This window comes from Lottia gigantea (genome assembly GCF_000327385.1).
Source record: "Lottia gigantea unplaced genomic scaffold LOTGIsca_98, whole genome shotgun sequence".
In the NCBI taxonomy this organism is placed as follows: Eukaryota; Metazoa; Mollusca; class Gastropoda; family Lottiidae; genus Lottia; species Lottia gigantea.
This window is the reverse complement of record NW_008711162.1, coordinates 849,644-864,764: the sequence shown is the minus strand read 5'-3', so window position 1 is coordinate 864,764 and position 15,121 is coordinate 849,644. Positions and strand designations below refer to the sequence as shown.

The window sequence follows — 15,121 nt, the reverse complement described above, 5'->3', positions numbered from 1 at the left end:
TTCGCAATTGTCGAAGTTGATTTTGATCTCGAATATCAGTAAATAGTCTTCAGAAGTACTAGAAATGTATGAAAATTTCACAAATACCTAAATTTTCTAAATATGGCAGTCCAAGAAAAGACAAGTTGTATTTTTAACACAGATAATTCTGGACATACATGGATTTGAAGGATCAAATTTCAATGGTGAGCTGCGAACACTATTACTGATTTAGATTAAAAAAAAATTCCTGTTTCTGAGACTGAGGTACCATTGGTCAAACAAATGGCGAACCTGTCTTTTATAAATCTTTATCAGTTGACAAAAGAGTACATTAAGGTACATCATGGAATTAATATGTGTTATCTTTGTCAGTTGTCCCAGGGAGTATAATAATGTACAAAATGGGACTATATGGTAGTCCTATAAATATGTATAAGATCCATTAAAATATTTAAAATGAGATTTCCAGGTAGGTTTATCAGTTGAAAGATATTCATTTTCTTCACAGTGTAAATGTCTTTCTTTCTCTTTAGACTCTTTGTATTTCAAATAGTTTAACATTGGTATCGTACCATACTGGGGGATCAACATTTCTGAAATTCAAAAAGAATCAAAATTTCTGAATAAAATAAGTAAATATCACAGAGATCATACTAGTAGCTTCTTCTCATTGGAATGGGACTATAACCTGAGGTCCAAACTGCTAATGCCCACGAAAAATTTACCCTCAGTGCTCACTTATTTGCCTTTAATGATTACACCAATGATGTAAAAAAATATTACACTAAGCAAAGTTGTACAGTCATTGAGTCCCCTTAAAGGGATTGTAAAGAGGTTTTCTAAATTTTTTATGTGTATCGGGGACACTGATAGCTTCAATTTGCACCATTCCAATTTTTCAATCAGACGTCTGTGGTTCTTGCAATTCCACATTACATACGATTCACATACAAAATTTAGAAAACCTCTTTACAATCCCTTTAATCTCAAATAATTTGACAGTCAAATGCAGTCCAATAAAAAACATGATAGTGAAAAGTTTCTGCCATCTTTTAACATTATCAGATGAGTTATAGTCCAAAATATTTTTTATATACTAACATCACCTGAAGAATTTGTATATAATGCATATTTTGTCAGCTATTGTATCTTTATAATACAAAACTGATCCTTTCAGAACCAATGTCTATTGTCTAAGCCTATGCCACACAAGTGCGTAAATCACAAGACAAATTAATGTATATGGCTGACAATCTACACCAAAATCAAAGTAATTCAAATTCAAGATTAACTGAAATCAATTCTACAGGATTTTAGGAACCCAAATTAAAATGGTACGGTTTAAAAGAAATTGCAAGAATCACTGACGTCTGATTGAAAATTAGAATGGTGCAAATTGATGCTATCAGTGTCTCCGATACTCTTAAAATTTAGTATTTTGCTTTTAAGCTGAATAACGATGTCATTTCAAAATGAGAGTTGGAAACATTGTTTTAATGAAACACTCTGAAATTAATGCTTTAGAAAGGTCCAAGTACTATATGAACAATAGTCATTTCGTTTCCATAGCAACCAAGTTAAACCATTTCTACCTCTATTTGCTATTTTAAGAGAGTCAAGATAAGAGATTAATGTATATTCTCCAAATATAATATAGATGATCATATATATTCAGATACCATAAAGCTAAAACTGAAACTCATATCATGCTAATGACCTTAAGGAAGATACATGTACGGACCTAAAAGTGACCCCAAAGCCAAAAGCCTTCCACAATTGGCAGCAAGTAAGAACTTGTCATTAGGAAATTTAGATACCATTTCTAGGAGAGTTGGCAAAAGGAAAGCTTCTACAAACCTAATCTATTTTGGATAAGCATCAAAATTACAAAAAGCTTTCATTAAAACGACCATTTTGGTTTATATAAATAAACCAAGTTCTAACGATCCGAACAGCGAAACGAAACCCGAAATCAATAAGTATGTCACAATGAAAAGTGGTATCAGTTGTCTTGAATAGTAAGCATACCAAGCCTGGTGCCACACCCAAATTCATTTAAATAACAGTCTGGGTCCATTAGTAGTATGGCGATAAGCAATGTAGATACCAATAGATGAGATTTGGCCAGCGAAACCTCTAGATATACTCCCTGTGATAAAAACTTCAAAAAGAAGGTATGGATCTAAACTATCGACAGTTGCTTCAAGCTTTCTTTCAAAAAATATCAATAGAAAAGAATTGCATGAAAGTTTACCTCCAAGATCTCAGAAAGAAGGTTCTAACCAAAACCTTCAGAAATTTTACTCTCATAAAATCACGAAAGAATGGTTCTGATTTGAACTTCTGAGAATTTCTTGAAGGTTCATCTCGAAGATCTCAAGATGAACGGTTATAGAAAAATCTTTTTAAAATTTCACAAAAGTTTGTTTTAACTAAAATGTTTGTAACCAATATTTTCAAGAATTGCTTGAAAGTTTATCTCAAACTTTCCGTGGATGATGCTCCACGATTAGCCTTGGCATATATCTCAAAGAGATGACTATAAAAATAACAAACCTGAGATAGATGACTCCCCATAAGTATGTTCTAAACCACATAGTAGTGCCACTGTTAGCTTGGTACTTCCTGATCAATATTGGATGTGGTACTGGTAACAAACCAACTAGAGTACCATGTTGTAAAAATTTTAATATCTCACTTTCATCTGTTAACCCTCTAAAATAGCAAAAACAATTGATGAAGTAAATCCTGTCTTAAATATGCACCTGGTGAAACACAAATGAGATGACCTTTGACTATAGTGTAACCAGTTTTAATTTACCCCATTGGTTACTGAAACACATTTGTTCACAATTTTATGAAACACCCTGTGACCCAGGCAAGTGCTTTGATTGAGACTTCTCCAAATACACCCTGACACTAAATAAAATTGTGTTCAAGTATGTCTTAGATTATGTTCAAATTTGAAATGAAATGAAATGAAATGAAATTGAAATTGAAATTGAATTGAAATGAAATGAAATGAAATGAAATGAAATGAAATGAAATGAAATGAAATGAAATGAAATGAAATGAAATGAAATGAAATGAAATGTGTATCTATAAAGGAAATTCTAAAGGGACCTACTTATCAATACAGATCTTTTCTACTTGAGGTACTAAAACTTGTAACATTCTCATAATAGTTTGTAATGGTAATTTCTGTTTCCATGATTGAACCTACAATATAACATCATCAATATACAGTAGTAGTCCTCTCTAAACCTAGATTCCTAATGTCAGGTTTGTCTACAATCAAATACTTACTTTATCAGCTGATAGTTTCTCATGCAGGTGTAATAGTATTAACAATAACTGCACATGAGAATACTGATACCCTCAAAGTGGCATAATTCTAAACTTGCTTGCCCCTTTATGTTGAATTGTACAGGCTTTGCACGTGTGATTTTAATTCTGAACAGTGACACAGTTAGCTGAAATTAAGTTCAATCGGTTTTTCAAGTATTGGAAAAAGATATCTTCCGATCATTTTGACAACTTGATCACAAGGTTACTAAAAGAAAAAAGCTTTCTTACCCATTCTGGTGAAGCAACCCAGTTACCAGCTGTGGAAGCACCTCTCTTTATAGGTAATCTGGCAACACTGTCTGAGGGACCTATTGTACTACTGGCAACACTGTCTGTTGGGCTAGCAGGAGGCTATCAAAATATTGACAGAAGTGATTAGAAATGATATGGTCATGTCATTTTATCACAGATTAGATGACGATTGGTGAATTCTTAAACTTTCTCCTGACATTTGGGTATTCAGCCTGTCTGTACAGCCTGTAGCACACAGGGCCTCAATTTATTTACACGACTTGAGGCTTTTTCCGTGTCAGCCACTCTTACCTACGTTACTGACAGAGTCAAGTATGCAAAACATCACCTAATACTTACATGAGTTGGTGATTGGTCTGATTTTGGCTTGATATCACTTTCAGCTTTACTGGTATCTTCAATAGGATCTTGTATTTCATTTGCTGGCTGTACACTTTGAGCTACACCAGTTTCAGCTATCTCTTTCAATGTGGGTGTTTTATGGTTCTCATCTGGGGCTGATTTCTCTGTCATTTTGTCTAAACCTAGACAAAGAAAACAAAAAACAAACAACTATATTTAACAACTTAGGTTCAAAGGATCCTTTTCCTTCTCCGAACCTCTTGGCATTGATCTTTTACAGATTATCCTTATCCATCTACCGCTGGGTTGACTGGTCATCGGACTTTCACCTGCTATCTGTAACCAAGCAATGTCATGTAAAAAACCAACGCTGTAACTGACTGTGCTATAGAACCTCACTTTATTGCGTATTATTTCATCGAATCCATTATTTTTATTTCCAAATGAGCAAAAGACTATTCAAAAGCAACCTTATCAAAATACAGCTACTCCACATGTCATCCCTAATCTGAAGAAGTTTTACAATAAATTGTGTTCAAGTAAACAGGCACATCTTATCCATTCATTTATGCTAAATTATCAGAGTGGTCAAAGTGGGTTTAGCCCTGTAACTTGGTCATATCCCAGAACTCTTTACATGTGGTTGTCACAGCTTTCTCAGTGAGCTTGTCATGTAAGAATCTCTTCAGATCATAGATGGCAAGTGGGTTTATCAACAGATAAACCATGAAACAAGAATCCAAATCTGTGTTGTAATCAGATTTATTTTAAAGCTATTATTAGAATTGATGATACTTACGTGGAGTAGCAGCTAAAGAAGTCTTGAGAGTTCCAGGTTCAGCTTCAGCAGCAGGTAAAGCTCCTTCCATAGTCTGAGGATCTCGAGTATCTTGAGGAGGAGCAGCAAACTTCTTGCCTCTCTTGGTCATGGCTTTAGCTATAGCTGAATGATCAACTGGTAAGTTGGCTAGCTGGTGGAACACGTTTCTCTTTCTGATGATGGTATAGACTAGATTGGAATTACCGTCAAATTGGTACTGTATAATATTGTTAAATACTTCTAGTAAGAAGAAGACTAAATGATGATTGGTAGGACTCGCAAATAAGAACCACGGTGTACTGAACGCCTGTAAATAAAGGAAAATTATATTTAGAAAAGAAAATTGGACAATTTTCAAAATACTGAAATGCTACGTTTAAAAATTTATCCAAGAATAAAAACCTAATACTTACTTCCAATAAATGTAGTAGTTTGGTACTAGCAACCATTGATAATGTTTTCAAATAGGGAGAAACTGTAAAAGAAAAACATTCATTAAAAATCCTCAAGGTAAGAAAAATTTAGATGCCACAGCTAGAGCTCCTACAAGCTAAGAGATGAACATTCCCTTTAAATGACTTATGTAAACCTGAATGTATTGGTCTAATAAAAAGCTATAAATGTATCTTACCATTAACAATAATAGTAAGAAGACAATCAAATAGAGGTTGTAATCTTTGGTGACCTGTTGTTATAATTTTATGGAATACCTGAAATAATACACAATATTTTAAACCAAGAATTATACACAATACATTTTTAATTTAAATTATACATAATATTCAAAACAAGAATTATACACAATATTTTAAACCATAAATTATACACAATATTTTAAACTATAAATTATACACAATATATCTCTAAAGGTGCCCTCAAAACAGATCCTACACGACATGGTTTGATAATCCATAAAATAGAAATAATATAACAAAATAAAGTTTTTGGAGGAAGTTGTGTTGTGTCATACCGTGGTCAGTATGTATAGTTTATGCAATTTATATTATTTCTATTTTTTGTCGTGTCATAGAGTGTCGTATCAGACTTTGTGTATAAACGCCTTTAACACTTCATTTAACAATGTAGATAGGCAAAGACATGCAGTGGACAATGGAACAAACCATAATTTTACAATTTCAAACAAACCAAGTCATTAAATTTTATAAGCTCTTTGAGCCGAGGCAAAAAATAGTTAAATGAAATAAGTTTTGGAAATGTCAAGCTGTTAAAACAGCTATAGAAAAACGCAAGTAATCCCTCATTGAAAGTAGATAATTGTTATACAATGACTATATATATGATGAATATATTTATAATAATATATACTTACAATAATGAGGAAATCAGCATGGGTACCAGTAAATATTGGTATATCCATGGGAACTCTAACAGAGTATGGTTTATTGAGTCTTACACCAAAATTTCTCTCTCCACTCAACAATAATAATATAAATACTCCAATATGCATCAAACCAACACGAGCTGAAATATTTGATTTTTATTATGCCTCCATCTATATATAAGTAAGAATGACCTTTAAGATAACACCAACTCAATACTACTTCTCTCATAAAATTAAGTGTTACGTCCTACTTTTCTGCTCCATGCAGGGTACAATGAGGGAAATTTTGCCAGGATAGTGGCATTAGCCTGCACTTTTTCGATTTCCAACTGTCAAGGGCGCTTTAGAGAGAAAGTCAGGTCAAGACAGCCTCAATAAATCATGAATCATGCAGTGTGCAATGAGGGAAAGCTTTAGGTATTTATTTAGTTTTGGTATTATTGGGATCTAGCCTGTGCTGTCTGCAAACGATTCTTATTGCTAAGATTGGACCCAATGAAAACATTGCAGACATCACTGCGGCCCTTGGTTCGAAATTACAATAAAAATTGACTTACATTGATCAGCTCTGGCATCATTTAAGAAATACAATATTGGTACCAATATATCTAATACATCACTACTTTTTAATACATAAAACATAAATTTCTGAAATATAATCAATAATATAATATAAATGCTACATAATGCAGAAAATTTTGTAGTTGAACATATTTGTGCAAACATGAATAGTTTACTTTACCTTTAGGCAGCTTAAATAGTATAATATTATCTTGGCTTTTATAGTTTTATGCTGCGTTCAACACCTGCTATGATAATTGTGTTTACGACTTTCTTGCAAATCAGAAACTCATAATATAGGTATTATTCTAAGCTATTCGACTTAACTATTCTACCAAAAATAACCTCAATGAAATGTGGCTAAGACCATAAATTGTTTGAATACAACAAAAACAGGTATCGCAGAATTTGGATCTTGTAAATATAATGCGGAAATAAATGCACATCATCAGCTGATATAATCACATTTAAAAGTATTATCTTTCCACTATCATTCCTGTAGAACTAGAATCATGTGGTGCACAAAAATATGCACAAACCTTGTTTATATCACACATTTTCCAGAATAAAACCAACAGTTCTTGATGAAATTGTACTTTCTTAGTAGAGCCTGGTAAATATGTCTGAGCTAGAGGGTTATTTAATAATCTAGTTATACCTTTCAGTATGAAAGTAAAATCCTGAAAAATTTAATAAGACATTTTCAATGCTTTTGGAAGGTGTATGTGATGCTAACCTGGGAAAACTTACCTCATTGCAAACTACAGGGCATTATCAAATGACATTATGACAATAACAAGAAGGAAGTAAGCCTTTCTGCATCATCTTTCTTGTTAAAATCTGATTATATTTGAAATAATTTTGCTCAATAAAAGAATTTTGAGAGTATAAAGGCTTGGTAAATAATATTGAACAACTCGTTAAATAAATGCAACTGATCTATATAATTACCTCTTCTCTATGAATTCTAGATAAATAATTGACAAACAGATTGTCTGGTCCCCCAGTCTAAAAAAATAAAAAATATCACATTAAATTAGTAGGTGACTGACCAAAATAGCAAGAACTGTGACAAAATTTGTCCTTCCATTGTACACAAATCTACAGGTTTTTGTTGACATTGCAGTTTTCAAAATATATCCATGTCAATTGTTGTAGAAATCCTCATAAGATGAACATCAAAGACTATGATTTCAGATGCTCACTTAACAAAATTCGACAACTCATTGAATAAAAACTTACATCACTATTTTGATCCATGGCTGTACCACTACCAGTTCCATCCACAGAGACATTCTGAGCTGTGTTACTATCATTTTCCATAGTAACACATAACACTTGTAAGGCTATTTCTACTAGAGGCTCACGATGATCTGAGAACATCAGATGATTATAGGGAACACCATAACCTACTGGGTCATAGGAACATACCAAATTCAACATGGAGGTAAATAATGGTAAAGCATGTCTGAAAGAAAATTGATCAAATTAAAGAAATTTGTTATAGACATTAATATAGATCGTCAATTTTTTCAAACCTGAAGCACAGTAATTATTGTTGCTGCATCAAAATAAAATCAAATGGAGACAGGCAATTCCATGAAGTGTGCAATAAGGAAATTTGTAGCTGTCACAGCCTTAAGCTGCGTTTCCTTTAGCACGGATCCAGTCTGGATGCGGATACAGCAAAAATCACTTTCATTAAAATAAATAAAGAGTGGTTCCATATATACGGGTGCAGATACGGTTCCGTATGCGGCATCTGCTCCGGTTTTTCGAACAGGACCCTGTAGCGATTGGTACGGAACCATATGCAGAACCGTGTCCTGAAACGCACATGTATGGAAACAATGATGGTAAATTTATACCTGTTTTCAGTTGAGGAAAAGAATTGAATCCATTGATTAGGATGGACATGAGCATCAGCTAAAAAATAAAAAACAGAGAAATTTAATCTAATGAAGGATCTTTTCAACTCAGTACAGTAAAGTTACAAAAACAACCATTTTTTACAAGAATAACAACTCTGGTTCGTGGACAATTCTGTCAACCAGATGTCCTTGGCTAAACCTTTGGCATTGATAGTTTTCAGAGGACCTTTCCTCATATAGAGCTGGGTTGTGTAATAGTGAGAAAACATGAATTATTCAAGGACCATCATATGTTCAAGGTAGCCAAATAAATTAAAGATACCATCAATCTAACTGACAAGGCTACAACCTGTCCTCAATCAAAATATAATCAAAGATGCCAACTCTTACCTATTGGAGGAAGATACATGGTTTCTGAGAAACATGTTAACAATAATTTCAGGATTTCTGTTCTGTTTTGATCATGATAACTGTTATGGGGTGGAGAATGAGCAAATCCTACCCCAGCTTCCCAAATATATTCACAACTATCTATAGAATGCATGTCTTCTGGGTTATCCTGAAATATGTAATAGTAACAAGTGAACAGTGCGGCTATTTCTGTAGCCCAGAAAAGGGACAGATTCGCTATCCGTTTGACCAGTCATACTTAAGTCTCAGAAATTGGAATTTTTTAGCTAAGCTTATCAGTAATAGTGTTCACAGTTTACAGTCAAAGTTTGAGCATTCAAATCCATGTGTGTGTCAAGATTATCTGCTTTTGAAAGTTAAAATGACGACTCATCTCTTTGTGAGAGTCTGTAAAGAAAAGACATCTATAGAAATAGAAAAAGAAATTCCTAGATTAAGATATTTTTGAAGGAATTATGCGATTTCTAGTACTTCTGAAGACTGTGAGCTTATTCATACATATATTCAAGACCTGTATCAACTTCCGTAAATGGTGAATCTGTCCCTTTAAGGCAAATGCCTTAAAAAAATCTGGTGACAATAAAAATCTTCAAGCATAATAAATGATAAACTGATCTGCCATTCCATCTAAAACTTCACACTGATGGAACGGATAGAAGCTATTATCACCTTAACCATGGACGAAATATTCTACCCTTAATTAGTAGACAGAAAGCTGACCCTAGGATTAAGGTTGTGCCTGTTATAAATTCAGAGAACACAAGTGAACACAACAGAGCCCCAGTACAACAAATGTGATTCTAAGATAATGTTTATATTATCATGGAAGAAATGCTGGTTGAATAATATCAATTAGTACTTACAGGACCAGTCTTTCTAGATGAAGCCACAGTAAAGTCTGGACAGAATAACAGATCCTGAAATAGAGAAAGTTTACTGTTTATCTTAACTCTGTAATGTTAATGTTATTTGCTTCCAGTCATCCATACAGCATTGGCCATAAATATATACTATGAGCTTAAAAATAAAAGCAAAATATATCTGATTCTTTAAATTTATATTATATGTGTAATTAAAAGGCTGCATTCTGTATTTCTCTAGTGAAAGTCCTTTCTTTCTTACTGTTTAAAGCACAATTTGACCAACATTTAATATTCACCATGGACAAATATCATTCATATTCCCTATTGACATAGTTTAACCCTTTCAACCCTAGCGGCGGGTTTACCAGTCAAACACTAACGCAATATGCAGCCGAGCAACCGGTATTCCAGCTGTTACTAAGTGACGTCATACAACGTTAATGTCATAAGCTTTTACTTTTATTACTTGGAGTTCAGGGTATATGATGTTATATTTCATTTAGGGTTCAAAGGGTTAAGGTGCATCAGAAATATAAAGTGATTTAACTTACTGTCAGTGCACTGAGTAGAGATTGGGCCAAAGGTGGGCTTTCAGTCTGAAAAAAAATATAACAAAATTGAAATCTTTCTTATATGTGTAACTTGAAGAGATCAACTATCCACTGGCTTAATGTGCACATAGCTTATGCTCGACAACTTAAAGTGAAGCCATTTGTGAATTCTTTACAAAATAAGGCAATGAAGGATTTCTTCTTCTAAAAATACTGATGTTAGGTTACCAAAACAAAACTTTCTAAATGATAATCTGCATTCTTTCTAGATGCAAACTATAATATAACTAATCAATGAAATTCAAACTGATCTTTATCAGTCCATGAAATATTCATTAAACACGGTTTCAGAACAGCATGATAACATAGCTTTGTTATCTGGTTAATATTCATCATAATTATTTTGAATAGGAAAAATATCCATAGAACAGCAATAAATCCTAACCTTAAGTGAATTTCTTTATGTTGATTCTCTACATAACCATATTACGTTTCATTGTATATCAGAGAAAAGAAATATAAATAAGAAGAAATTGATAAACATACCTCTCCATCTTCTGATTGGCCTGGTAAAGTTGACCAGAAAAATCCTCTCCAATCAGGATCCTCAAATATATATGGTAATATTCTTATCAATAACCTTACACAGTTCAATACTGAAATCATACAACAATCAAAGCATTATTTAATCAAAAATAAAAAAGTTTTGTATGGTATGAGCTTTCTTCTTGGAAGGCAATATATTTCACCATTATGACAGTACAATTTTTTTTTAGTAAGAAGCCCCATGGAAGCTATGAAGGTAAGGTTAATTTTACCCAAAATTTTGTAATTAAGGCAATTTCTGATATATATCATTCTGCATCTTACTTTGCCAAAAAAAGCCAAGGAATCATAGACCTATAACAGTTTCTGAATGACAGATAACAGATTTTTCTACTGTTAAATAATTCTAGCAAAAATCATTTTTGCATCAATTTCGATAAACTAATAGTATTGCTTTGTTTCTGTGTTCTCATGAGCTGGATTAATTAAGTAATTGATTTCTATGCCAGTATATCATTAGTATTAAAACCATTATAACTAATAATACCATTTCTAGGTGCTGGTATATGAATTCACATTAAAGGATTTCTAAATTTGTTACCGGTATGTATATTTGGGGACACAGATAGCATCAAGTTGCACCAATAACATAGACCTGTGGTTCCTGCATTTCCACTAAAACTAAGTGTCTGATGACATAACTAATCGCAATGTATGCATTATCACATAAGGCCCTTCGTGATAATGATATCAGACACTAAAATGTAGTGAAATTGCAGGAACAACAGGTGTCTGATTGAAAATTGAAATGGTGGAAAATGACTCTTTCAATGTCTCTGATACACATAAAAAAATTTAGAAAATCTCTTTACAATCCCTTTAACCTATGAAAATTGAGCTCTCAATAATAATTATTGATTAAGCTAATTAGCAGTATTATATAATCAAAAAGATGATCCTTAATTACCTGTCTGTTGTTCTCTTTGTGAAGGACAACCACTTTCTGCAGCTGCCACTAATTTTTCTACAGCTTTGTAACAAAATGTAGCTAGATTTGATGGTGATTCTTCACGCAAGGCTCTTATCTCAGCTGCCGGAATCAATGTAAACACATCCTGTATACAAGTCACACTTTCAGACCAGAACTGTTCCCAAAATGCTTCATCATTGGCTTCAATAGGCTAAAATGAATAATCATTAAAGAATTATGTTTGAACAAGTTTACATCATAACATTAAAATATCCTGAGAAGTTTATTGTTAAACCAATGTGAGGTAGGCCTACTAAGTGGCAACAGTTGAGTTTAAATGGAAGCTACTGCCCACCTTTTATTTAAATGTGTAGAGAGCATTAATGAAAATGATAAAAATGGATTTTTATGTCCAACTTTTCTGCACCATTAAAAACTTAATTAAAGTTAATTAAAAACGGGCAATGCCATGCAGGGAACAATGAGAGAAATTTTGCCAGGACAGCGACATTAGACTGCTCTTTTTCAAGCACTCAAAAGAGTGTATGATCTGTTGCAGTTTCGACCCCTTTCCCTTCCCGTTGAGTTAATCGATTTGAAACTTGGCAGAGGGGTACTTAAATATAATGTCTGATGCTGCTGTCCTGGCAAATTTAACTCATTGTTCCCTGCTTGGCATTGCCCGTTTTTAATTAGACAGCAAATTTAAGACAGTTCCAACGTTTCCTTCATCTTAAATTAATTTTCAAAGTGATGTACTGACTGAAATTTTTCCTAAGGTGTTCACTATACCCACCTACATACTAGAAAATACATATGATTATCACACCAATCCATTCCCCCCACCCCCATCCCTGCCATAGATTGTCAATCATCTTACAAGAAATTTATGACAAGTTTTCATTCAATTACTTTGAACTTTGAGTCCAGTATTTTTAATTCATACAAAGCTGGGAGAAATGTTACATGTTTCATCATTAGCTTCAAAGGGATAACAAATAAACAATGGGAATAATCAGCTATGAATTCATAACAATCATTGCCTGGTCAGCGAAAGTTCAAAAATACAAAAGGTCATTAGTTGAATTAGCACACCTATCATATCATAGTTTTTGTATAGATTACCTAACTTTGGTATAATCTGACAAATATTATCTCAAACAAAATTTTATTTAATACGATTCAAATAGATAGACACTTCCTGAATGAAATTCCATGAAAATGTCCCACATTTTAGATAAAAAAGTGAATTGTTTCATAAATAAAGTTTCTATTAATCCAAAGACAATCTACCTCTTAGACTTTCAGATGGAACTTTTTTGAGTTATTTCACTGCTTATTATAGGTAGGTGCACTTTGTGCTTAAATAAAAGCAATGTCATGTATATGACCATCCAGTCATGTTGCATCTGTAGGTTCTATACTGACTGGCTGACACTTTCTTGCTAACCTAAAGGTCCTGGGTTGAACCCCTGCATAGATTGCGATAATACCTTGAATATTTCATACCAGTTACCACTTGTCAGTGATGTAGGTGAGGGGCTGACATGAAAAAGCATCTTGTAATTCGGATTGCAGAAAGTAGGACATAAAACTCCATTCATTTCAGTTGTAGCCTCTATAACCTCTGATGGCATAAGCAAATATATTATTACTTCTGACTTACCACTGAACAGTAATTCATAATAGTGATGTCAAAAATGCCAATGGCAGTGCGTGACAACAATGACAATCAATGGCAATGAATGGACTTTCGAGTTGGTATGGACAGAAACAGAAAAAAAATCGTGAAACATGGAAGCAGATTGTGAGAGATTCCATCTATTTCGTGGCAATCAAAAATAGAAATAATTTAAGGTCTACCTGTGTTTTCGTGGTTAATTGAATAACTGCTTTCCGGAAATTAAGTTTAGTGTCAGTATTTCCCATTTTTCAGTGAAAAACTGCTGAAAAGAGCAGACATCAATAAACATAAACAGGAACTACGTCAATGAAAATCTTCTACATTAAAGAGCTGTATGAAGAGAAGATAACTCTAACTTATTGATCAGACCACAACTAAGTATTAAGCGTGTACTGGGCAAGGTAAGACTAAGAACCCTCGAGTTCTTCTGGAAAGTCGTTGAACAATGACTGAACCAATCATTGCCTAACTTAAAAAACTTATTTCGAAAAATTTGATAACTTTTCTTCAAAGCTGTTCAAAATCAAATTTATGTTACTACCAAAATTAATAGCCTATCACACAATCAAGAAAAGTCGTAGAACCGATCGACGGACGGATGAGCAGAGAGAAGGATACATTCAAATTTCCATCGGAGTACAAATGTAATCAAAATAATGATCCATATTTAAAAAAAGATAACAGGCATAGTCGTAGGCTTTCAATCTTCCATATAATCTTTCAATGATTATCCCACAAATAAACTCAACATTTTTAGCGTATAGGCAGTGCTTTTTTAGGGTATGCCCCCCCCCCCCCCTCCCTACTTCGGACCATAAAATCTTCCAGAGAAAGGCCACCCTGACCCCCATCATGATCCTCTAAAATCAACAACAAAGCGCCGAAGGGACGCCCACTTCCTCCACGCCCGGTTTAAGACTGAGCTATAGCCCGCAGTCCGCAGCGCTAAGATTCTCTAATAGAAACTACCAGATCAGCAATAAGGGGGGGCCTTCATTTCCAGATCATTCCAGAGGATTTTTGTTGTTAAAAGAAAAAAAAATATTTACAAATATTTTATTAAACAAGCAGAAAATATTTCGTCCCAGGCCAACACTAATTGTGACAAATTGTTCTGTTAGTATGACTTTTGGCATTATTTCATTGAGAGAGTAGGCCTCTCTTCTATAATACGCAATAGCCTATTTTGTGACATTGTAACTGAAAGTGAACTTATTTGTATATCTGGTACCCTTTTATGAAAATGCTCGATAACCTATAGTAAAGAACTTTTGAAATGTCTTCAAACATGTTAATTGAGATTTGTTGAAAAATTCCATCTGTTCTTGAAAGTACTCAATCATCTAATTGTAATAGTTGATCACACAAAGTTTCATTAAAAAACAAATGAAAATTGTAGTCTCTATAGTGTTCATAAACAAATTTTGATGCGTCAAGGGCAATAACTCAAGCGCCGTTTATTGAAATATCGCAAATTTTGTACTTGACCAAGATCTCATCAATATAAATGATCACACCAAATTTCATTTAAATAAGACGAAATCTGTAGTTTTATTGTGTTCTCAAACAAATTTTGAT

General features: G+C 33.4%; 1 protein-coding gene across 1 annotated transcript; it reads right to left on the bottom strand.

The window, feature by feature from the left end:
- Positions 1-511: 511 nt before the first annotated feature.
- On the bottom strand, positions 512-13,788 carry LOTGIDRAFT_135546 (hypothetical protein; the record flags this gene model as incomplete). The annotated part of the gene is made up of 19 exons (XM_009069076.1): positions 512-575; positions 2,539-2,697; positions 3,110-3,201; positions 3,559-3,587; positions 3,918-4,106; positions 4,724-5,051; positions 5,158-5,219; positions 5,376-5,454; positions 6,075-6,226; positions 6,644-6,734; positions 7,187-7,327; positions 7,599-7,642; positions 7,919-8,115; positions 8,516-8,573; positions 8,909-9,077; positions 9,793-9,878; positions 10,886-10,999; positions 11,857-12,070; positions 13,723-13,788. 19 exons carry the CDS (start codon positions 13,786-13,788, stop codon positions 512-514), a joined length of 2,334 nt encoding a protein of 777 aa, XP_009067324.1.
- Positions 13,789-15,121: the final 1,333 nt, after the last annotated feature.